This window comes from Rhinopithecus bieti, unplaced genomic scaffold, assembly GCF_001698545.2.
Source record: "Rhinopithecus bieti isolate Rb0 unplaced genomic scaffold, ASM169854v2 scaffold_9997, whole genome shotgun sequence".
Lineage (NCBI taxonomy): Eukaryota > Metazoa > Chordata > Mammalia > Primates > Cercopithecidae > Rhinopithecus > Rhinopithecus bieti.
The window spans coordinates 819,023-843,029 of NW_016806398.1; the positions used below are offsets into that span (position 1 = coordinate 819,023).

The window sequence follows — 24,007 nt, forward strand, 5'->3', positions numbered from 1 at the left end:
TTCAATTATCATTTGAACTTTACTCAGGTGCATTCCCTAATTAAAGAAAACCATGAATGACTTCATATCATGTGTAGATCACTTTCACAGGCCTCCATGGCATTGTTTTAGTGAATATTATAACTGCCATTTCTTCCTGTCTTTATTTAGTTTCTCAACTGCCTCTGACAAGTCCCCTTTTCTCCGCTGCCTGATTGCCCCTACCAGTTAATAGCTCTAAGACAGATGAATAAGATAACTTGGCAAAGTGAGAACTGCTTCATGGTAGCATATTCTCCTCCATATTCTGTTCCCATCTAATTCTTCTCACTATTTAAGTCTCAGTTTCAATTTTACTCTCCCTTTCCCATAAGCTATGCCCCACCTTTCTCTTGACCATTTTTATTTTCAAACCCCATAGGCAGTTGTACACTATACCACAAAGCAAATCCTATACATTCTTTCTTGCTTTGCTCCTTAAGTACTGAATGGATTATTCCATTTTCTTCTTAATTCTATTATTAACTGCCTTGATGGTATATATACACTTGGTCTTATATTTGTTTCTCCCACCCTCAGACCTCTGTAAAAATGCTCTAAGTACTTGTTGATTGGAGAAGACATCAGAGGCTCTTGGACATCCTTTCTGAGCCATGAATTTCAGTTTAGACAACTGGTTCAGGAATATTCTGTCAGGCTCTTCTAAAAACTGGACTTCTGAAGGTTTTGGAAATAAATCAAGGAGCGGGGAAACTGAGGTGCAGAGGAGTAGACTGAATGCTATGCTGACAGTCACATAACTAGTAAGAAACTCGACTGGAATTAAAACTCAGTTTGCCTCCTAGAGTCGTCCTTTATATTAACCTCTGCCTCTCATGACAGAACAGAACCAGCAGATGGTGTGAAAATCAGTTTTGAAGATCAATAATAAGAGGCAAGAGTTACTGAACATCTACCGGGACTAGGGCCTTTATAACACTGTAATAATTCATTCAGAGGACTTTGTAAATACTGAAGGAATTACTGAATACACAATTAACTTCTACATCATTCTTTTAACCCTGTCATTAGCAATTATGATCTTCACTATACAGAAAGTGAAATAAGGCAGAGAAAAATTACATAACTTATCCAAGGGACCAGAGCTACAGCCAAGATACTAACCTATGTCTATTTTATTTCAATATTTTACCTTTTTTCTCTCTATTTTTCTGTCTCCTTAAATTTCCAGAAGTTGAATAGTGAGTGAAATCATTTCTTCAAGTGACAAAGTTCTTTTAGAGACCATTTTATGTTTTTACAAGGGTATGTAATGAAAGATTATCAGGAGAGCTTCAAATACAGGGATATAAAATCAAAATTCACTTGGAATTATAGATATTCAATATATTCAATAGTAGATACTCATAATTTTTTTTTCTTCATCTTTGCTTGTAGAAAATAATTCTTTCGAGAAGATCAGGGACAACTGATTTGAAGTCTACTTTGTGCTTCTAAATCCCCAATTCTGCTGAGTGAGACACCCCAGAACCGTAGAACCCCAGCAGCACCCAGCCAAACCCACCTCCACCATGGGGGCCATGACTCAGTTGTCGGCAGGTGTCCTTCTTGCTTTGCTTGCCCTCCTTACCGAAGGTGGGGTCCTCAAGAAAGTCATCCGGCACAAGCGACAGAGTGGGGTGAACATCACCCTGCCAGAGGAGAACCAGCCAGTGGTGTTTAACCACGTCTACAACATCAAGCTGCCAGTGGGATCCCAGTGTTCGGTGGATCTGGAGTCAGCCAGTGGGGAGAAAGACCTGGCCCCACCTTCAGAGCCCAGCGAAAGCTTCCAGGAGCATACAGTGGATGGGGAAAACCAGATTGTGTTCACACATCGCATCAACATCCCCCGCCGGGCCTGTGGCTGTGCCGCAGCCCCTGATGTTAAGGAGCTGCTGAGCAGACTGGAGGAGCTGGAGAACCTGGTGTCTTCCCTGAGGGAGCAATGTGCTGCAGGAGCAGGCTGCTGTCTCCAGTCTGCCATAGGTATGAGCTGGCAACCCGCCCAGTCCCACACTGTGCAAATACAGAGAAATGAAGAGCATAGCGGAATCCATCACTTGCTTCCAAAGTGGACTCACTAGAAAACTAGCTTCCCAGAGTGTTCATTACAAAGAGATTTTATATTCAAATAAATGTGGAGACTGCAGCCATCTCTCTCCTGCTTGGAGGAGTCATGGCGACAACTGCTTCTCAGAGGAATTTTCAGGCTTCTGATAAACCCTGCTTTGAAAAACCCTATTTCACCTTAATTATAAGTTTCTAAAACGTATTTGACCATGAACTCTACCCACTTTCTACCCCAAAACCTATGAGTACACCATGAAATTTCTCCCCAGAGAGCACTCTCTGATAGGTATTGGTGTGGCCCCATCATCTCATTGTACAAATAGAGAAACTGAGGCCTGGAAGGAGGATGGGATTCCTGAAGGTCCTCCAATAAGGAGTTAAGTTCCTCACATTTCAGTATTCTTACAAATGCACAGTTCTGCCTGTGATAGTGCTGAGTCTATAAGAATTAGAAAAAAAGTTCCAATTTAATAGCAATTATAATGATTACAATCATATAAGCTACCTCTGTGTAACAGGCACTGTTGTATTATCTCATTTAATCCTCCCAACAGCCCTTTAAGGTAAAGGTTAGATAAGGGGAAGATAAGTCCTCTTCTGCAGATCAAAGAAATAGGACTCAAAGGGATTAACCCACTGGCACAAGATGACACAAAGAGCAATAAAAGATAGGGGCTTTGACCAACCGCAGTAGCTCACACCCGTAATCCCAGCACTTTGGGAGGCTGAGGTGGGAGGATCACCCGAGGTCAGGAGTTCAAGACCAGCCTGGCCAACATAGTGAAAACTCATCTCTACTAAAAATACAAAATTAGTCAGCTGTGGTGGTACATGCCTGTAATTCCAGCTACTCAGGAGGCTGAGGCAAGAATCATTTAAAACCAAGAGGCAGAAGTTGCAGTGAGCTGAGATGGTGCCATTGCACTCCAGCCTAGGGGACAAGAGCGAAACACCATCCAAAAAAAAAAAAAAGAGAGAGAGAGAGGGAGAGAGACAGAGAGAGAGATAGGGACTTTGCATGTGCCTGTGTGTCTCCAGAGCTCATACTCTCCCATGGATGACCTGTTTCCACATGCATCTTATTTCAAGGAATTTTGCTGCTTTGAAATTATGTCTTTATCTCCAATAACTAAAGTTGATAAAGCTACAGGAGTTTCAACAACTTCAAATCAGAACTGAAAATCTGTGTCTGCCACTCAGAAAAAATTTAACAAAATGTTCTTCAACAATTATTTCAAGAGTAAACCTGGCTGGCCACAGTGGCTCACGCCTGTAATCCCAGCACTTTGGGAGGCCGGGGGCGGGGGTGGCGGATCACCTGAGGTCAGGAGTTCAAGACCAGCCTGGCCACGGTGAAACCCTGTCTCTACTAAAAGTACAAAAAATTAGCCAGGCATGGTGGTGCACGCCTGTAATCCCAGCTACTCGGGAGGCTGCAGCAGGAGAATCGCTTGAACCCATTTGAAAACGTTTTCTTTAGGCATAAATTAGCTTATCTTCCACTTCTGCCAACTCCCTGGAAAAATGCAGATGAGAATACACAGCAGGAGTCATGCTAAGTAGTCAGTTAAAACAATTGTTTAGAACAGTGTTCTCTAATGAAAATATGAGTCATACATGTAATCTTAAATTTTCTTGTAGTCATGTGAAAGGGGAAAGAAACAGGTAAACATAATTTTAATCATCTCTTATTTAATTCAATGTAGCCAAAATATCAGTTTTTCAGCCTGAAATCAATATAAAAATTATTAATGGATATTTTTCAGTCTATTATTTCATACTATTTGGGATCTAATGTGTATTTTATACTTACAGAACATCTCAATTTAGACTAGCCACGTTTCGATGCCTAATAACCACGTGTAACCAAGGGCCACCATACTAGACAGTACAGACTTAGACTCTCACTTTACAAATCAGCTTTAAAAAAATTCTTTCTTCCTGCTGTCAAGAAGGAGATAAAATATATTAATACAAGCTGTTTCTCGATACAGAGAATATAGAGTGAATATATTCTAGTGAAGATTATTTAGAAGTGGGTTTTGTTTCTTCTCCTTGAGCTCCATGGAGATCAGACCAGTGACTTCTGCAAACTGAGCTAAGGCAATATTTAGGCCTCAAGGAGCTCAAGTAATGTCAACCTTGATCCCACATTCTCCAGGTTGACCTCCACTTAGCCTTCAGGATAGAAATAAATAAAAGATAAAGGCACGACACTTTTCTGGTGACAGAGCCAAACTGAAAGCTGTCCTTATAGAATTAGAAAGCCATTAGCTACCTCATTTTAGTTGTGGAAAATTAGAATGTATTGGTTATATAAACCCACATACCAACTTGAGCCAACCTTCAACCAAAAACTTTGCAAAAGAAAACAGAAAAAAAGTAACAAGGACACAAGAGTGAGCTCTTAAGGGGTTCACTTAACTCGGATATTCCCCAGGGAAGTGGGCTATTGGCCCAACTTCATCTATAAGAAAACTAAGCTGCAGATAGTCTAAATCCCTTGTCAAATGTGGCATAGATATTGAATCAAAAATTTGGAATTACATTCAGCTCAACAACTATTTCTTGGGAATCTTTTATGTGCCCAGCCTTGACCACACACAAAAGAAATAGTAACATAGTGGTCAGGCGTGGTGGCTCACGCCTGTAATCCCAGCACTTTGGGAGGCCAAGGCGGGCAGATAACAAAGTCAGGAGATCAAGACCAGCCTGGGTAACATGGTGAAACACCGTCTCTACTAAAAACACAAAAAAATTGGCCCGGCGTACTGATGGGCTCCTATAGTCCAAGTTGGCTGAGGCAGGCGTATGGCATGAACTGGGGAGGCAGAGCTTGCAGTGAGCAGAGATGGTGCCACTGCACTCCAGCCTGGGTGACAGGGCGAGACTCTGTCTCAAAAAAANATACAAGCCTATAATTTTGGGGAGTTCAGGTTATGAATTCCTACCTGGTATAACTGGATGTGAGTCTCACCTGATTTCACACACTACAACAAATGGTTCTCAAGCCAGATGAAGCCTGAGGATGCAACCATCCTTCAGCTGAATTTGAATCTGGGTGCCCTGGGTAGATGCCTAGAAATATGGCTGCTTAAGCCTGGCTGAGAACTTCTGCTTCTTTTGTTGCAGGCCGGGTGGACACCAGGCCCTTCTGCAGCGGTCGGGGCAACTTCAGCACTGAAGGATGTGGCTGTGTCTGCGAACCTGGCTGGAAAGGCCCCAACTGCTCTGAGCCCGAATGTCCAGGCAACTGTAACCTTCGAGGCCAGTGCATTGATGGGCAGTGCATCTGTGACGAGGGCTTCACGGGCGAGGACTGCAGCCAGCTTGCTTGCCCCGGCGACTGCAATGACCAGGGCAAGTGCGTGAATGGAGTCTGCATCTGTTTCGAAGGCTACGCCGGGGCTGACTGCAGCCGGGAAATCTGCCCGGTGCCCTGCAGTGAGGAGCACGGCACGTGTGTAGATGGCTTGTGTGTGTGCCACGATGGCTTTGCAGGCGCTGACTGCAGCAAGCCTCTGTGTCTCAACAATTGCTACAACCGTGGGCGATGCGTGGAGAATGAGTGCGTGTGTGATGAGGGTTTCACAGGCGAAGACTGCAGTGACCTCATCTGCCCCAATGACTGCTTCGACCGGGGCCGCTGCATCAATGGCACCTGCTACTGCGAAGAAGGCTTCACAGGTGAAGACTGCGGGAAACTCACCTGCCCACACGCCTGCCATGGCCAGGGCCGGTGCGAGGAGGGGCAGTGCGTATGCGATGAGGGCTTTGCCGGTGTGGACTGCAGCGAGAAGAGGTGTCCTGCTGACTGTCACAATCGTGGCCGCTGTGTAGACGGGCGGTGTGAGTGTGATGATGGTTTCACGGGAGCTGACTGTGGGGAGCTCAAGTGTCCCAATGGCTGCAGTGACCATGGACGCTGTGTCAATGGGCAGTGTGTGTGTGATGAGGGCTATACTGGGGAAGACTGCAGCCAGCTACGGTGCCCCAATGACTGTCACAGTCGGGGCCGCTGTGTCCAGGGCAAATGTGTATGTGAGCAAGGCTTCAAGGGCTATGACTGCAGTGACATGAGCTGCCCCAATGACTGTCACCAGCACGGCCGCTGTGTGAATGGCATGTGTGTTTGTGATGACGGCTACACAGGTGAAGACTGCCGGGATCGCCAGTGCCCCCGGGACTGCAGCAACAGGGGCCGCTGTGTGGACGGAGAGTGCGTCTGTGAGGACGGCTTCACCGGCCCTGACTGCGCAGAACTCTCCTGTCCAAATGACTGCCATGGCCAGGGTCGCTGTGTGAACGGGCAGTGCGTGTGCCATGAAGGATTCATGGGCAAAGATTGCAAGGAGCAAAGATGTCCCAGTGACTGTCATGGCCAGGGCCGCTGCATGGACGGCCAATGCATCTGCCACGAGGGCTTCACAGGCCTGGACTGTGGCCAGCGCTCCTGCCCCAGTGACTGCAGCAACTTAGGACAATGCGTCTCAGGCCGCTGCATCTGCAACGAGGGCTACGCCGGAGAAGACTGCTCAGAGGGTAAGTCCCAGGGTGCAGACCAGCGTGATGGCTGTGATGGAGTGCACTCCTCGTATGGGTTGGAAAACTATGTTTGTATTTATAAACATACATACACACTGATTCTTTGCACATATTAATATATACATTTAGACACACACCCATAATGACTCTTTAAGGGGGCCCTGTCATTCAGTTGTTTTAAGGTGACCTATTTAAGGGCCGAAGGGCTCAGAGAGGTTATATAATTGTCCCAGGGACACATAGCTGACACATCACAGAGCTGCTATTCGAGTCTACCTAACTCATCTACATAGAGTTGAACATGTAGTGTTCAAGATGAGGTAGATAAAGGGATAACCTCTCTTTTGCTAAATATCAACTTTATTTCCTACTCTCCACTGACATCAAACCAACAGTACAAAAGTCTCCCTATTTGGATGGACGTAGAAATTCAGCTACATTGAATATGCAGTGAGATTACATAAAAACAACTGTTCCAAATGCATACTCGGCTAAAGACTAAATGCCTATTATCTGCAAGATTGACCCGTCTTTTAATTGTCTTTTGTACCTGGTTTTGTTTTTTTGTTTTGTTTTGTTTTTTTAATCCTAAAGACTGTAAGCTCCTATCCTTAAAAGGGCACTATTTCTGGCAGTTAGTAAGGGTCCTGGTACATAGTAAGTGCTGAGGAAACCCTGGTTAAATGAAAACACAGGAGAGAAATATAATGTTCATGTTTAATGAGTGTCTTCTTTGTGCTTCTCTCATCCTCCCATATTATAATTGTCATAATGGAGAATCTTTGCCTTTACTAAAGTTATTGGTATCTAGACATAAATAAATGGCTTTGTGTTCAGTGCGGCCCAAGCAGGGAAGCCTGGTTGGAAAGAACACCAGGCTGGCAGGGAGGAGATATAAATTCTAAACTTGGTGAGGTGAGCAAGCTTGGTCAAGTCATTCTGCCTTATTCACCTCTATAAAATAAGGAATTAGACCAGATGAACCCAAAATACCCTCCCAGTGCTAGGGACATGTAACTCGAAGTTCAGAGCAGGGAGGCAGGCTTAGACTGCACTTTCTCATGCCAACAGGCTGCATCTGAACTAAGACTCAGGAAGCAGAGAAAGTTGGAGAGGCCAAAACACCAAAGGGACTCCAGCCTGAAGGAAATGGACTAAGGAACAGCCACCACAGGTCTTAAGATGGATCACAGCAGGGGGTCCTTGATACTGTCTGCATTTTACAGGCAGTGGAAGATCTTCACACCTCTATGGCTGACAGTGGAAGAGACAGGTCAAGAGAAACAAACCTAGAGAGATTTTATAGGGCATATTGTTGACACCAGATGTCCTTTCTTATTCCTGCCAGTGTCTCCTCCCAAAGACCTCATCGTGACAGAAGTGACGGAAGAGACAGTCAACCTGGCCTGGGACAATGAGATGCGGGTCACGGAGTACCTTGTCGTGTACACGCCCACCCACGAGGGTGGCCTGGAAATGCAGTTCCGTGTGCCTGGGGACCAGACATCTACCATCATCCGGGAGCTGGAGCCTGGTGTGGAGTACTTTATCCGTGTATTTGCCATCCTGGAGAACAAGAAGAGCATTCCTGTCAGTGCCAGGGTGGCCACGTGTGAGTGAGCATAACTCTTTAGGGTAGCCTCACCTGACCTCAGCCCACCCAGTATATAACCCTCCCTTGCCACAGCCCTCTACAATCCTATAGTTGTTCTTTATAGTTATACCAAATGAGAGCCTAGAATTAAGTCCATAGACTTAATTTTCTTAAAGAAATCCCTTGTTTTCCATGAAATCTTTCTCCTTGCTCTCCTGTATACTTCCTGCCAGAGAAAATCATTAAAAGTAACATTTAGCAAGTGTTTACTATGTATCAGACTTTGTTGTAAGCAGTCTACATACTAGTATAAGAATGGTCATTTGGCCGGGCAGGCGTGGTGGCTCATGCCTGTAATCCTAGCACTTTGGGAGGCCAAAGCAGGTGGATCACCTGAGGTTACAAGTTCAAGACCAGCCTGGCCAACATGGTGAAACCCCATCTCTACTAAAAATACAAAAATTAGCCAAGCATGTTGGTGCATGCCTGTAATACCAGCTACTCGGGAGACTGAGGCGGAGAATAGCTTGAAACCAGGAGGCAGAAGTTGCGGTGAGCTGAGATCATGCCACAGCACTCCAGCCTGGTCGACAGAATGAGACTCTGTCTCAAGAAAAAAGAAAAAAAGAGTCTTCATTATATGAGTTAGTATATGTATGAAATAGGATCTATTGTTAACTCCATTTTACAGATGAGGAAACTGAGACTGCAAGGTTAAGCATCTTATCCCAAATCATGCGGTTAACAAGGAGTAGAGGCAAAACTTTAACCCTGGCAGTCCTGGCAGGTTTATATTCTTAACCACTCTATTACTTTTCAGTGGAACTCACTGACTATTTTTTTTTAAGTGGAAAGATTCTGGTTTATGAGTTTAGCATCAGTATAATTATCTTCATATCTGAAAAGCAAGCTCTGGCTAGAAATTGACCCTTTCTTGCTTGATAATAACATTGGCTGCCATTTATTCAACTTGCTCTGTGTGCCACGAACCAGGCCCAGCAGTCTACACGCTGGAATGGAGTGTATCACTCCTCAATGCATTCCCAAGAAGTAGACATATTTACCTTCTTTTTCCAGGTTAAGAAACTCAGGCTTAGAGCATTGTGTGCAATTTGCTCAAGTTCACATTAATAGTAGAGCTTAGATTCTAACCCCAAGTCTGTCTGATTCCAAAGCCTGCATTCGTTTTAGATTTAACCATATGAAATTGCCAAAATTAATCATGCCGTTTATCCTAATAATAATTTTTATACAACCTCATAGTAGACCTCATCCCAGAAGAAGCTTTAAAAGGACACCTGCTCTGGTTGTCAGCCCCTGACTGTTGCAGACATCCAGTCTGGTTTAGTGGAATCGTGGCTGTGTTGCCCAGCCACACACCTGCCTTATCCTTATGTTCTATTTGTGCTGTTACTTACAGACTTGCCTGCACCTGAAGGCCTGAAATTCAAGTCCATCAAGGAGACATCTGTGGAAGTGGAGTGGGATCCTCTAGATATCGCTTTTGAAAACTGGGAGATCATCTTCCGGAATATGGTAAGGAGTACAAAAGAGCAGATCCATTTGATCTCAAGAATTTGAAAGATGACCAAAGGGTTCTGAAGACTTCTGTATCAACTCATTTTCCTTAGTTTTTGGTGGAGGACAAGGCTCTAATTAGCATGTTTTGTGTTTGCATCTGTATTTTAAGGGATGTTGGTTTTCCCCTGATTTTAGTAAGTCAGTAAGTTTAGCACTTAGGGCTGATACCCTAGACAAATAGAAGTTGTCACCTCAAGGTTCCAATTGTCCCTCATCACATCACCTTGGAAATCTCTACTCAGATGCAAAGAAGAAAAGAAATGGTCTCTCCCTCAAACTACAGTGCATCTCAGATTTGAGCAACCCTTCTCTCCAGACCCAAATGTACATGTGAGGGAGGGAACTTGTTCTCTGAATTTAAGCCCAGGCTCTGCCACCAACTAACTGTGTGACTTTGCAACAATCACCCTGCTTCTCTGATGCTGGCCTCAGTCTACCAAAGGAGGGATTGGGCTTGTGCCTTCAGAATTCCTTTGGCTCTCACATTCTGTCATTTGACTTGCCTGACAAAGGGGTAAATGTTTACAAGAGGGAGAAAGAAACTAGAGAAATGTCTTTATCATCTCTGTATCCTCAGTAGCTCACATACTGATCTGCTGTATAGTAAGTGCTTAATGAATAGATGAAAGAATAAAAGAGGAATGAATGAATGCAGAGTGAATGAATCACATAAATTAAGAGACTGACACCTCCCCTAAGTCTTACTAAGCTGCCTCTATCTCTCAGAATAAAGAAGATGAGGGAGAGATCACCAAAAGCCTGAGGAGGCCAGAGACCTCTTACCGGCAAACTGGTCTGGCTCCTGGGCAAGAGTATGAGATATCTCTGCACATAGTGAAAAACAATACCCGGGGCCCTGGCCTGAAGAGGGTGACCACCACACGTGAGTATCACCTTTAATACTTAGAGAATGATAAGGCTGATTGTACCTCATAGCGCCTCCTGGTTGAGAAAGTGCCTTCTCATATAGCATCTGTATCATTTAACTTTTGCTACATTTTTAAAAGTCCAGATACAGTGGTTTGAAATAACAACTCTTTGCCTGTTGGTGATTTGGGTTTGGGCTCAGCTGAGCAGTTTATCTGTTCTTGGCTGCACTCCTCATAGATCTGTGTGCTTTAGGGTTGGATTGGCCTAGGATGACCTCAGCCAAGATGGTGTCTTTTTGTTTCACAGGATCTCTCATTCTCCAGGATGCTAGTCCTGTTCACACAGCTATTGAACAGGTTCAAAATTGGCATTATATCACTTCTATCAAAGCACATCCCATGGCCAGTTTATATTTAAGGAATAGAGAAACAGATCCATCTCTTGATGGAAGGAATTTCAAAATTGCCTTTCAAAGGAGCGTGACTACCTGAAGATAATTAAGCCCATTGCTAACAATCTACCATATCGCTAGTTTAATATTAGCACCCAGTTCTAGGACAGAGGAAGGGAAAATATTAATGTTAAGGCTTAAAGAAGCTCAATGACTTTAACATCACATAGGTAACACTATCAGGGGCATAACTTTAAGCCAGGGTAAGTTTTATAACTTTAACCCCATTTCCACTAACATTGACTAGGCTCTGGTTTATGCAGAATGTTGATTCCATCTCTTCAATGGGAACCTAAATAAAATTTCATTCAATACTAATGATGTCAGAACTTCTTGGGAGTAGAATAGGATTTAGCAGTACTAGATCATTTGGTGAGAAAAATACCTGAATTTGGAGTTGCTCCAACAGGAAGCAACTTTTTTTTTCTTTTTTTTCTGTCACCCAGGCTGGGGTGCAGTGGTGCAATCTGAGCTCACTGCAACCTCTGCCTCCTGGATTCAAGTGGTTCTCCTGCCTTAGTCTCCCAATTAGTTGGGATTTCAGGTTCCTGCCACCACACCTGGCTAATTTTTTTGTATTTTAGTAGAGAGGGGGTTTCAGCATGTTGGCCAGGCTGGTTTCCAACCCCTGACCTCTAGTGATCCACCCACCTCAGCCTCTTAAAGTGCTAGGATTACAGATGTGAGCCACTGTGCCAGGCCGTAATGTTTTGAAAAGAAAAACGTACATAATTTTGCACTTCCATATAGGAAAACCTCTTTATTTTCTTCAAGATAACATATGCGCCAACTCTTTAAGTAATTGACTCTTCTTGGCAGGGGTTGTTGGAAAAATTAAATCAGTTGCTAATGACAAGAAAGAACATCTTGTATTTAAATATTTGCACATTTTGCCTAGCTCAGAGCCAATTCAAAGGATTTTCTCTTCCATAAGCAAGTGTTTTCCATCATCCTGACAACATCTCTCTGTGGTAGGTAGAAAAGCAGGTACCAACAGGAAAAAAAAAAAAATCATTAGATCACCAGAAAGACAAAGAAAAGACAAAGCAAATGCTTAGTTGCTACACTCACAATACAAAAGACCTTTTTTTCACTGCTCTTTTCTTTTTTATCTAAATTTGGGAATTGTCTGCTTTATTCTTATTTTAGTTTTTTTAATCTAAATTTGGGAATTGTCTGCTTTATTTCTTCTTATTTTAGAACAAACATTCCAACATTTGAAGTTGTATAATCATATAAATTTCAACATAGGGGGACAGATATTTACCTGTTTATTTTGTATTTTTAGTGCAGACAGGATTTTACCATGTTGGCCAGGCCGGTTTTGAACTCCTGACCTCAAGTGATCCACCCACCTCGGCCTCCTAAGATGCTGGGATTACAGGCGTGAGCCACTGTGGCTGGCCACAATTTACCACATATACCTGAAACCTTTGAACCTTTAACATTTTTTCCAGATTTAAAGGGTCTTAAATTTCCAGTTCAAAACACATTTGGCTCCTTCTGTCTGGCATCTATATAAAGGTGGTATTACACTTACTTTTGAGGTCGATATTTTGAAAGGTGTTGTCATGTAAAGGGGAAAAGGAGGGGCTTTGGATTCAATCAGTTCTGAGTTTGAATTCCACCTTTAGCATTCACCATCGCCTTGGAAAAATCTATTTCTTTAAGCTCCAGATCCAACAGCTGAAAAATGGGTTTACAGTATCCTCCTTGTGAGGTTGTCATAAGACTCAAGACATAAATAAAAAAGCACCATGTTTGCACCTGATAAGTACAGAGCATTGTTAGTTTCTGCTGCTATTCAAGGGCCCCAAATCTAGGGGGATATCAGTGTCCTTGACTGAGTCCCCACTTCTTTAATGTAAGGGGACTAAGGAAGGCAGTAGGTACGGTTTGAGTGCTTGCTAGCACCTATAACGACATAGAGCAGGCAGCTTCTGTCCATTTTTGTGGCATCATTTTCGTTGTGCATTTTATATCACCTGTGAGCTGAGACTGATGTATCAACACCTAGACTTCAAAAACAGACTGCAGTTTTTTCACAATCAGCTGTGAATTATTCTTCCTTTTCATTTGCCATATAAAGCCAATTTCCTGTCACTTGTTATTGTTTACTGAACAAATGCTGAAAACACAAACATGAAGAAGAAGAAGAAGACAACGACGATGAAGAAGAAGAAGAAGAGGGAGGAGGAGAGGAGGGGAGGAGGGAGAGGGGAGGAGGAGGAGGAGGAGGGGAAGGAGAAGAAGAAGCAGAAGAAGAAGGGTAAAAGAAGAGGAAGAGGAAGAGGAAGAGGGAGAAGAGGGAGGAGGAGGAGAAGGAGAAGGAGAAGAAGAAGAAGAAGAAGAAGAAGAAGAAGAAGAAGAAGAAGAAGAAGAAGAAGAAGAAAGAAGAAGAAGAAGAAGAGGAGGAGGAGGAAAAAGAGGAGGAAGGAGAAGAAGATTCACTGAATACCCAGAATGTGCCTGTCTCTATACTGGGAATTTAAAAAGACTCACTCTCTAAATGAATGAATAACCCCACCTAAATTGACTCAAACTGTACAGAAATCTGTTATGAAACAATGAGACAGATGTGATATTAGAATGCTCTTTAAGGACAGTAGCAGCCACAGGGAGGGAATACGTGTTTACCTTACTGAAGCCGGGTTTAACAAAGGCTTCTCATTAGGAGACAACATTTAAGTGGGATTTTGAAGGATGCATAAGAGATTTTTAGAGGGAAGTGTGATCTTAGAAAGAAGAAATGAGAGAACAGCATGTACAGAGACCAGGTGGTGCCCAACAGCATAATGTGCTTCCAGAGCTCTGAGCATCTGTCAGAGTACAAAAGATAGCGGGTGGGGCAGAAAAGGTCAAGAAGAGCATGCAAAGATAGGCACGGCTTGAAATAGCAATGACTTTCTTGCGTGAATTCCTTTTCATCAAAAATAACTTTTTATACACTGTCAAGACAGTCTACTGCCTCACTTTTCTGCATTGTAATTCTGTTGGAAAAGTTTTCAATCATCCAGGAAGTTGTGCCTAATTAAAAATTTAAAGAGACCAAGTTTGTTTTTTCAAATAAAGTATCCCCAAAGCATGTTTCCTCAACTTATGAGAACAGTAATAATAGCGATAATAATAATAACAAAAGAACAACCTTTTTTTCATTTTCCTGTGACTCCATGGGCCAGGCTTTGTGCTAGATGTTTTGCAAGCTTTATCTCTGTTAAGATTTGGGAAAAAAAAACAAAAACAAAAACAAAATCACTAGAGGTAGCTGCTATTATCCCTACTTATAGTTTATCAAACCAAAAACTGAGGTTCAGAAAGGTAAAATAAAGTCAGGCGGTTAGTATCTATCTAAGCATTCACCCACAGATCTGGAGAGTTACAAAGTCCTCTCTGCTCAGCCTCAGGCACTGGCCCTAACCTCTGAAACCTCTCTGTCCTATGCCCATCATAGGCTTGGATGCCCCCAGCCAGATGGAGGTGAAAGATGTCACAGACACCACTGCTTTGATCACCTGGTTTAAGCCCCTGGCTGAGATCGACGGCATTGAGCTGACCTACGGCATCAAAGACGTGCCAGGTGACCGTACCACCATCGATCTCACAGAGGACGAGAATCAGTACTCCATCGGGAACCTGAAGCCTGACACTGAGTACGAGGTGTCCCTCATCTCCCGCAGAGGTGACATGTCAAGCAACCCAGCCAAAGAGACCTTCACAACAGGTAAAAGGCCTCCCCCTGTTAACAGATACAGTAAAGGAAAGATTGAAAGATTTCCATCCCACTCCATGTTGAAGTATCTTCCAGGCTCATTTTACAGTTAAAAAAAGAAAGGAGTATTTCTACTCATGTAAATTTTAAAATATAGTAGTAATTTATTAATTAATTTTTCAAAAAAATATTCCAAATAACCTTCCAAAGCACTTTTGGGGCTGGGGGGCATATATAGAAGATGCTGGTCAGATATTCTCAGACAAAAGTTCTGATTTAAACAAAGTTCAAATAAGTATTTTTAAAGTAAAATACAGTATATGGAAAGCCTATGGCATTATTTTAAAGCCTCCTAACGCCTTAGCCTATGGCATTATTTTAAAAGTTTGAAAATGTCAATTTTTCATTCAGTAAATATTTTTTCAGAGCTCAGTAAGTACTTCGTGAATTATTAGAAATATGATGAGGAGGCTGGGTGCGGTAGCTCATGCCTGTTCCCAGCACTTTGGCAGGCTGATGTGGGCAGATCACGAGGTCAAGAGATCGAGACCATCCTGGTCAACATGGCAAAGCCCTGTCTCTACTAAAAATACAAAAATTGGGGTCGGGTGCAGTGGCTCACACCTGTAATCCCAGCACTCTGGGAGGCCAAGGCGGGCGGATCATGAGATCAGGAGATTGAGACCATACTGGCTAACACAGTGAAATCCCATCTCTACTAAAAATACAAAAAAATTTGCCAGGCATGGTGGTGGGTGCCTGTAGTCCCAGCTACAGGCTGAGAGAGGAGAATGGCATGAACCCGGGAGGCAAAGCTTGCAGTGAGCCGAGATCGCGCCACTGCACTCCAACCTGGGTGACAGAGAGAGACTCCGTCTCAAAATAAAACAAAATAAAATAAATAAATTTTTAAAAATAACTGGGCATGGTGGTGTGCTCCTGTAATCTCAGCCACTCGGGAGGCTGAGGCAGGAGAATCACTTGAACCCAGGAAGCAGGGGTTGCAGTGAGCCGAGGTCGTGCCACTACACTCCAGCCTGGTGACAGAGAGAGACTCTGTCTCAAAAAAATAAAGAAAGAAAGAAATATGATGAGAAAATGCAAAAGACCAGCTTTTACATGCATGCGCTTATTTTTAAGTCTTTGCAGTGTTCTTTAACCACAAAGTCTGAGAAAAACACAAATGACTAAAGTGTTGCAATCATCCATAATAGGGAAAGGTGCCAAATCTGTAACACTTGTTTAGATTTGCACATCAACTATGGGGACAGATGAGTGTGCTGAGATTTTGTAATTTATTTCCAGTCCCAGGCACATTTCATATGTCAGCTTGGGCTATCAAAGACTCTTGCTCTCTTGTGACTGATATGTTCAATGCAAATGTTCCTTCTTCTCTCAAACAGGCCTCGATGCTCCCAGGAATCTTCGACGTGTTTCCCAGACAGATAACAGCATCACCCTGGAATGGAGGAATGGCAAGGCAGCTATTGACAGTTACAGAATTAAGTATGCTCCCATCTCTGGAGGGGACCACGCCGAGGTTGATGTTCCAAAGAGCCAACAAGCCACAACCAAAACCACACTCACAGGTGAGCTCTGCATCTCTGCAAGCCTGAGCCAGTCAGCCCTAGAGGGCCCTTAAAGGAGGGGCACCTGCTCCCATGTGTCCCCATTTGCAATCCTCAGAAATAAGTCCAATTTCCAGAAATATTGCTTACTTGGATTGCAGCGAGTTCTTTTGTAAAACATTCTGAACATTGGTCGTCGCCTCCAGAGACCAACTCAAAGCCATTTTTATCATCCTCTGAAAGTCTTTCTGATTTCAGGATGAACCTCAACTTGCACATTCTCTTCTTAGGTCTGAGGCCAGGAACTGAATATGGGATTGGAGTTTCTGCTGTGAAGGAAGACAAGGAGAGCAATCCAGCGACCATCAACGCAGCCACAGGTGAGGCACACCTGGGATTCCCATCCCACTGAGCAGGTGCTGGGCAGATGAGACAGGGCCCATGTGGCCAAAACCTATTCAAAGAGAAAAAGTCGAAGCCCGGAGGAGAAAGGGCCCTGTAGTATCATCTAGCCGCAATGTCAAAATTCAAAAGGAACATAAGTATGGTCCATCTGTATGATGCCAACATCATCCCCTGTATGGAAAGGGAGACTGGGGATTTTTGTTGTTGTTGTTGTTGTTGTTGTTGTTGTTGTTGTTGTTGTTGTTGTTTTTGAGATGAAGTCTCACTCTGTCACCAAGCTGGAGTGCAGTGGCGTGATCTCAGCTCACTGCAACCTCCACCTCCTGGGTTCAAGAGATTCTCCTGCCTCAGCCTACCAAGTAGCTGGGACTACAGGTGTGTGCCACCACGCCCAGCTAATTTTTGTATTTTTAGTAGAGACTGGGTTTCACCGTGTTGGCCAGGACGGTCTCGATCTCTTGACCACATGATCCGCCCACTTCAGCCTCCCAAAGTGCTGGGATTGGACTCGTGAGCCACTATGCCTAGCCGGGATTTTTTTTTAAAGAAAAATTGGAACCAGGCTTTATAAGAAATTCACGAACATTTTTAAGTTGGTAATCAGTTGCATCTTTTAAATAAAACATTGTCTAGTCCAAACACATCTGTGGGGTTTTCTCTGAGAAAACACCTAACTTTTGTACCCCTGTCAAGCAGATTATAAGTAACGGAATTGTAGTGTAAGTCCAGGCTCTGCACTTACCTGTCGTATCCTGTAGCCACAGCCTGTAGGTGAGGATGCTGAAGGGTTACCTGATTTGAGGTCATTGATTCTTTCCTCAAGATTTTTTTTCCATTTTTCTAAGAAGTGTGCACTGCGAAAAGAAAACTCCTCCTCTGCCTCTCCCCAGCCTCCAGCCCCAGCTTACCTCCCTGCAGACACTATGAGGAAGAGGGAGGCTGGTATGTAAAGAGGAGATGGAGCATCATTGAGCTTCTCCATTATGCGGGATGCAAGGCTGGGCATTTACATGCCAATTCTTTTTCTTTTAATCTTTTGATTTTGAGATAATTGCAGATTCATATGCAATTTTGAGAAATTATACAGAGAGATTCCCTGTGCCCATCACCCAGGTTCCCCCAAGGGTAGCATCTTGCATAAATGTAGACGAATATAACAACTGAGAAATTGACATTCATGTAATCTGTCAACTCTATTTATATTTCACCAGTTTTGCATACACTCATTCATGTGTGTGTATATACTTAGTTCTATGCAATTTTATCGCACATGTAGATTTGTGAATGCACAACTAGATTCAAGATACAGTCTTACTACAAGAATCCCATGTGCTACCCTTTGCAGCCACAGCAACCTCCCTCCCTTTGCCCCTCTGCCTAACCCTGGGCATTCATTTATCTGTTCTTCATCTCTATGATTTTGCCATTTCAAGAATACTGCATAAATGGGATCCTACACATATTAATCCATTTGTGTTACTATAACAAGAATATCTTAGACCAAGTAACTTATAAACAGAAGGAATTTATTTCTCACAGTTCTGAAGGCTGCGAAGTCCAAGATCAAGATGCCAGCAGATTTGGTGTCTGATGAGGGCCTGCTTTCTGGCTGACAGCAGGCCATCTTTTTACTGTTCCCTCACAGGACAGAAGGGCAAGGTCTCCTTTATAAGGGCACTACTCCCATTCATGAGGCCTCCCAAAAGTTCCTAGATCCAAATACCTTCACTCTGGGGATTAGGTTTCAACATAAGAGCTTTAGGGAGGCACTGACATTAAGTGCATAGCAATACAGCATGTAACCTTTTGAAACTGGCTTTTTTTCCTTCAGCATAATTCTCTCGAGATTCATCTAAATTGCTTCTTTTATCAATAGTTGGTTCCTTTTAACCGCTTTAAATTTGACCAGCATTTCACAGAATGGATATTCCATGACATTTTTAATCTTCTCAGACTCCAGTGGAGTCATGTGGATAATGTATAATTAGACCTATTTTACAAAAGTAAAAAGAGAGACCCAGAGAGGTGACTCTCCTGTGGTCCCTCAGCTCCTCTGTGGCAAACCTAGGATTCCAGCCCAGAGGCAGTTGACTTTCAACCCCAGAAGCAGCCCTGCCTTGCAGCCTGAAGAGCATTCATCTCTCTGTTCTCCTCCCAGAGTTGGACACACCCAAGGACCTTCGGGTTTCTGAAACTGCAGAGACCAGCCTGACCCTGCTCTGGAAGACCCCGTTGGCCAAGTTTGACCGCTACCGCCTCAATTACAGCCTCCCCACAGGCCAGTGGGTGGGAGTGCAGCTTCCAAGAAACACCACTTCCTATGTCCTGAGAGGCCTGGAACCAGGACAGGAGTACAATGTCCTCCTGACAGCCGAGAAAGGCAGGCACAAAAGCAAGCCCGCACGCGTGAGGGCATCCACTGGTGAGTCTGCCCTGAGCTTCCTCCAAACTCTAGGTTGATTCTGAGGTTAGCAGGTCTGCTCAGTCAGGGTGTCCTTACATGAGAAAGCCAAATGCAAAAGCAAGCCACTTTGTCCATCCCTGAAGTCCCTGAACACCACTTTGAAAGCGCTGCTTATTCGTCTTTCCTGCCTCCTGTCAATTGATACAGCAAAGTTCCCCCACTGGGAAATAGGAGTTTTAAAATATTTCTTCCTAGGAGAACTTAAAACCTCAGGGTTTGTGTTTCAATTTACCTACAATTTTTGTTTCCTTTTTTTTAACTATGTGTGCATCACAGAATCTTTTAAGTTGTTTCTTGTTTATTTCCTTCTTTTAGCCTAACAATTAACTTACTTTTCATTTTACTTCATTTAAAGATGACCAAGATGTTGGTAATAATTTTTTTTGGTTAATTTACACAAACTGTTTTTATTCCAGGTCTTTTGCTTTCTGCCAAGGTTACCCCTGAAGAGTGGCACATGGCCATTTGAGACTTCCACGGTGCCCTCTCATTTCCTCTTTTCTCTTAGTCATTAAGACATTAACCTAGTTTGTCTATGATGACAGCTGAATCCTGACATTGTGGCCCATGCAACCTGTGTCCATTCTGGCCCATGCAACCTGTTCGCTGAACCTGCTGCCATGCTTACTTGGTGGCTAAACTGAAGAGACAACCAGGTTTTTAAAATATTTCCTCCTTTATGAAAAATAAGCCTATTCAATTTTGGCCACCAAATATTCAAAAAGTATAGGTGGAAAATGTTACTTCTCCAGGGTTTGGCAAGTAAGTCTTTACTTCCAATTTAATTAGTAAGCATGTTTTGAGTACCTACTGCATACATTGTATAGTACTGATATTTGAGGAAAAGTAGTTCCCAAAGTCAGCATTGTTATGTGGACTAATTTGTGCCTGCTCACAGTGCTTGGGGAAGACTAGATACTCAGAATGCTAGACCAAATTCAAGAAAAAGAGTGACCCAAGGAAATCAGGAGAGCTGACAAAGGTGTTACGGCAAGAGATGTTATTCCAGTTGAAGCTTAATATGCAAGAAAAGGGTTAGAAGCATGGACATATTTGGAAATGGCTTGAAGAGTCTTTCTCACAGTATCTTCAGTCTCAAATCACAGTCACTTACACAAGATAGAAGTTGGTTTTCTTTCTTATAAAATGAATCTGGAGCTGGGAGGTACAGGGATAACAGTAGTTTCAAATTGTCAGGCACCAAGGCTGCTTCTTTCTTTCTTTTCCACCATTTTTAGTCCTTGGCTTCCATTCTCAGAGTCATCTCAGTGTCACAACATGGCTGCCGTAGTACAGCCATTACATCTGTGTTCTAGACAGCATAAGGGAGGGAGAACCAAAACTCCCAAAGAGGAGCACCTTCTAGGTGAGTCTTTCTGGAAATTCCACCAATCACTTCTCCTCATAGTTCATTGACACTCTTAGCTGTAAGGGAGACAGGGAAAGGTAGTCTTCTGTCTGAACATGTTGCTTCCATATAAAATTGAGGTTATTTGTAAGAGAGAAATTTGGCAGACCATGAGCAGTCCCTGCCAGAGTCTGAAATGAGTTTACGTGGTCAATTCTGTTGACTCTGCATTGACTGCTTCCCACCCAACTATAAGGTGATTATCAAGGATGCTCTGAAAGAGTAATTTAATCAAAACTAAGGGGGGGGGATAGAATCAAGAAACAATAATCTATAGTAGAGATTTAATTTCAGCTTTATAAACATGAGCTTGTTATAAAGTGTCAAGGGGCAACAAATGAATCAGAAATACACAAAAGACGAAATCCCTCTCTTTTCTTTCTCTCTTTCTCTCTCTTTCTTCCCTCTTCCCTCCCTCCTCCTCTTCTTCCTCCTCCTCCTTCCTCTGCCCATCTGTCTGAGCTTTCCCTTGAGTTTGATAAATGCTGTATCTAAGAGAGATTCCTATTGCCCCTCAGTCATTCCACCTTCTGGTGATGGCCACATTGCCTCCTTCCTCCAGTGAGAAAGCCCCACACCTCCGCAGTCACTGAAGAGGTTTATCTCTGCGAGATCCTGGGGTATGGGGCTTCTCCACTAGAGAAAGGAGGTAATGTAGGCTATAACCAGGAGATTTACTAGCTAGAATTATTCTGTGTCTGAATGAGAGCCCAATATTGGCATTCCAAAGCCTCAGCAGTTGCATTTCCCCACCGTGCCTCCTTAATGCCATTTCAAAGATATCATGTTTCATATTTAAAGACATTCTTCAGTGTGGGAAAAATGTGCAAAGTTCTTTTTATTGGTTCTTCTCCGCTGTCCACAGAATATTTCCCCATCCCTTTTTCCACAGGAAAAAAATATATGTTTCATTTAAGGTGAAGCAAACATTTCTTTCCCTCTCTTGAATTATAACTTTTAAAGTCAATAAAATACTATCACCATGCTCTGTGCTAAGTTATGGGGTTACTAGGGCAAAGAAAATGGGTATCTAATTCCAAGGAACTCACTGTGTAGCAAACAGACAATGAGACAACATTCTGCTCACTACGATCGAGGGTACAGAGGGTGCAGCCAGTGCGCAGGAGACACTGGATCTAACTTCAGAGAATCAGGAAAGGCTTACAGTGGGAAGATGCTTTTGGACAGAGACATAAAGGGCAAACATCGATGTGTTAAACTGAATAGGTAAAGAAGTAGAAGCCCAGGCACCTGGCCTTGGTAAGCATATAGGAAGAAAGAAAACAGGAAAAGTGAGAGCTCTTGGGTGAAGGAACCACATGGCTGTAAGTCCTGAAATGTTGCAGAGTTTTAGGTTCAACCCTCAGAAGCAAGAACCTTCCAGCTCTGTATCACTGGATTCTTATCAACAGAAGCCTGCAAGGCGCCACTCAATGTCTGTGGGGCTTACGGAAAAAAAAAATGGAGAATCAGTGGCCCTGAATAATTTTTCCCAGGGAATTCCAGGGTTTTACTGATGGATTGGGCCATAATGTAAGCCTTTTTCTTGATGTGGCACTATACTAAAAGTCTGCATAACCTGGCCACCTATTGCACTTCTCACCCAAAGACCCAGCCATGGGTTACAGGGCCCTACAGAATCTGGCACGGCCAGCCCATCCTCTGACCTCAGTCCTGCTACTCATGCCCTTGCTCACTTCACCGTGGCCTCTTCGGCCTTTGCACTGTTTCTTAAGCTTGCTGAGCCTACTCCCCTCCTCGGGCCTTAGCGTGTGCTGCTCCCACTGCTTAGATATCACTCTTCTCCCAGTGTTTCACAGAGCAGCTCAGGTGTGACCCAGAACAGAGGGCTTCTCTGACCACCAGCCTAAAAAGACACTCCCATCCTGATCTGCCCCTTCAAGCTGCTCTAGAGTTCCTTGTGACACTTATCTGCCTTGATGTTATACAAGTAGTGGTTTACTATAATACCTATGGCCTGCCTCCCTATCAGTGAGCAGAATGTAAGGACCAACTCCATTATCCCCTGCTGCATCCCATCCCAGTGCCCTGAAGGCAAACAAGTTTGTGGTATGAGCTTCATGAGTGTTTGGGGACCCTGGCTACCCTGGAGTCAGCATTTCCATGGAATCTTCTGATTCTTCCTTTCCACTTCTGCATTAACACCCCAATTCTTTCCTTAAGGAGTAGGGGAAAGAAAGGGAAATCATTCCCTTGGAAAGTCTTCAATTCAGCTTAATCTGGATAGGAGGGAAGGAAGGAAGGAAGGAAGGAAGGAAGGAAGGAAGGAAGGAAGGAAGGAAGGAAGGAAGTCAAAACAAGGAAAGAAGGGAGGGAATAAAGAAAGGTACTGGGTCTGTTGGTATTTAAAAAAAAAAATTAGTGTGTACCAGGCATCCTTCCCTCTCCACCTCTCCCATTCCTTCCCTTCTCTTTCCCTCTCCTCCACTCTGTTCTCCTCCCCTCTCCTTCCTCCCTTCTCCTCTCTTCTCTCTCTTCTCCTCTCTCTCCCTTTTCTCTCTGCTTTTGTACTTTCATAAACCCAACTAAACCCTACTTAAGGTCAAAGCCATGAATTTGCTGCGTGCTGTAAGATATAGGAGGCAGGGTTGATAGGTAGAAAGCCAGCAAAGCATCTTTTCATACCAACATAAGCCTTGACAGTGACACCTCAGTAGCTCTCAGGAATTTTGGAAGAAGAGAGGTGGAATTTTGTTTTTAGCCACAGCTACCAGTAATAGAGAACATTCTGCTCTGATTTGCTATTTTGGTTTTCTCACAGACCAAACTGAAATTTATTCAAATATTTATTCATCCAACAAATATTTATTTCATACCTACTGTGGGTCAGGCGATGCCAGTGTATAGAACAGAAAGAAACAGCTCCTCTCAAGAAATGGTGCACATTGCTATAAGAGAGAGAACCAAAACCAAAATTATAATGCTGTAGCTTATCTGTTTTAGAGGGATTTGTGGGAGGCTGCAGGAGCACAGAGACAGGTACCCACCACAGACCTAAGCAAAGTGAATGAAGAGCATTGGAGAAGGCTTTTTGGAAGAAGTGATGTTTGGTTGAGTTCTGAAAAAGAAAAGGGGTTGGGCAAGTGGAGAAAGAGGAATGACATTTCCAGCAGGGGGAGTAGCATCCGAAAAGCTGAAAGGCATGAGAAACTTTACCATAGTGAATTGCAAGCTATACAGTCCTACTACATGATAGAGTGGAAAAAGAGTAGGGTAGGAGGCTAGAGGCATCATCAGGGGCATCTGCAAAGGGGCAGTTACAAAGAAATCACTGAATGTTTTAAGGCAGCCAAGGCTCCT

The 24,007-nt window shown here is 43.5% G+C and overlaps 1 protein-coding gene across 10 annotated transcripts in view; it reads left to right on the forward strand.

Annotated features, from left to right (window-relative positions):
• The window catches only part of TNC (tenascin C), a 101,258-nt gene that overhangs the window by 25,010 nt on the left and 52,241 nt on the right, over nt 1-24,007 (forward strand). For all 10 annotated transcript variants that reach the window (XM_017875902.1, XM_017875904.1, XM_017875905.1 and 7 more), the window contains exons 2-10: nt 1,417-2,007; nt 5,224-6,633; nt 7,985-8,248; nt 9,651-9,766; nt 10,538-10,694; nt 14,584-14,853; nt 16,245-16,430; nt 16,700-16,789; nt 18,973-19,236. In XM_017875902.1, coding sequence (XP_017731391.1) covers nt 1,551-2,007; nt 5,224-6,633; nt 7,985-8,248; nt 9,651-9,766; nt 10,538-10,694; nt 14,584-14,853; nt 16,245-16,430; nt 16,700-16,789; nt 18,973-19,236 — 3,214 coding nt within the window. In that variant the 5' untranslated portion in view covers nt 1,417-1,550. The remainder of the gene's footprint in view (nt 1-1,416; nt 2,008-5,223; nt 6,634-7,984; nt 8,249-9,650; nt 9,767-10,537; nt 10,695-14,583; nt 14,854-16,244; nt 16,431-16,699; nt 16,790-18,972; nt 19,237-24,007) is intronic.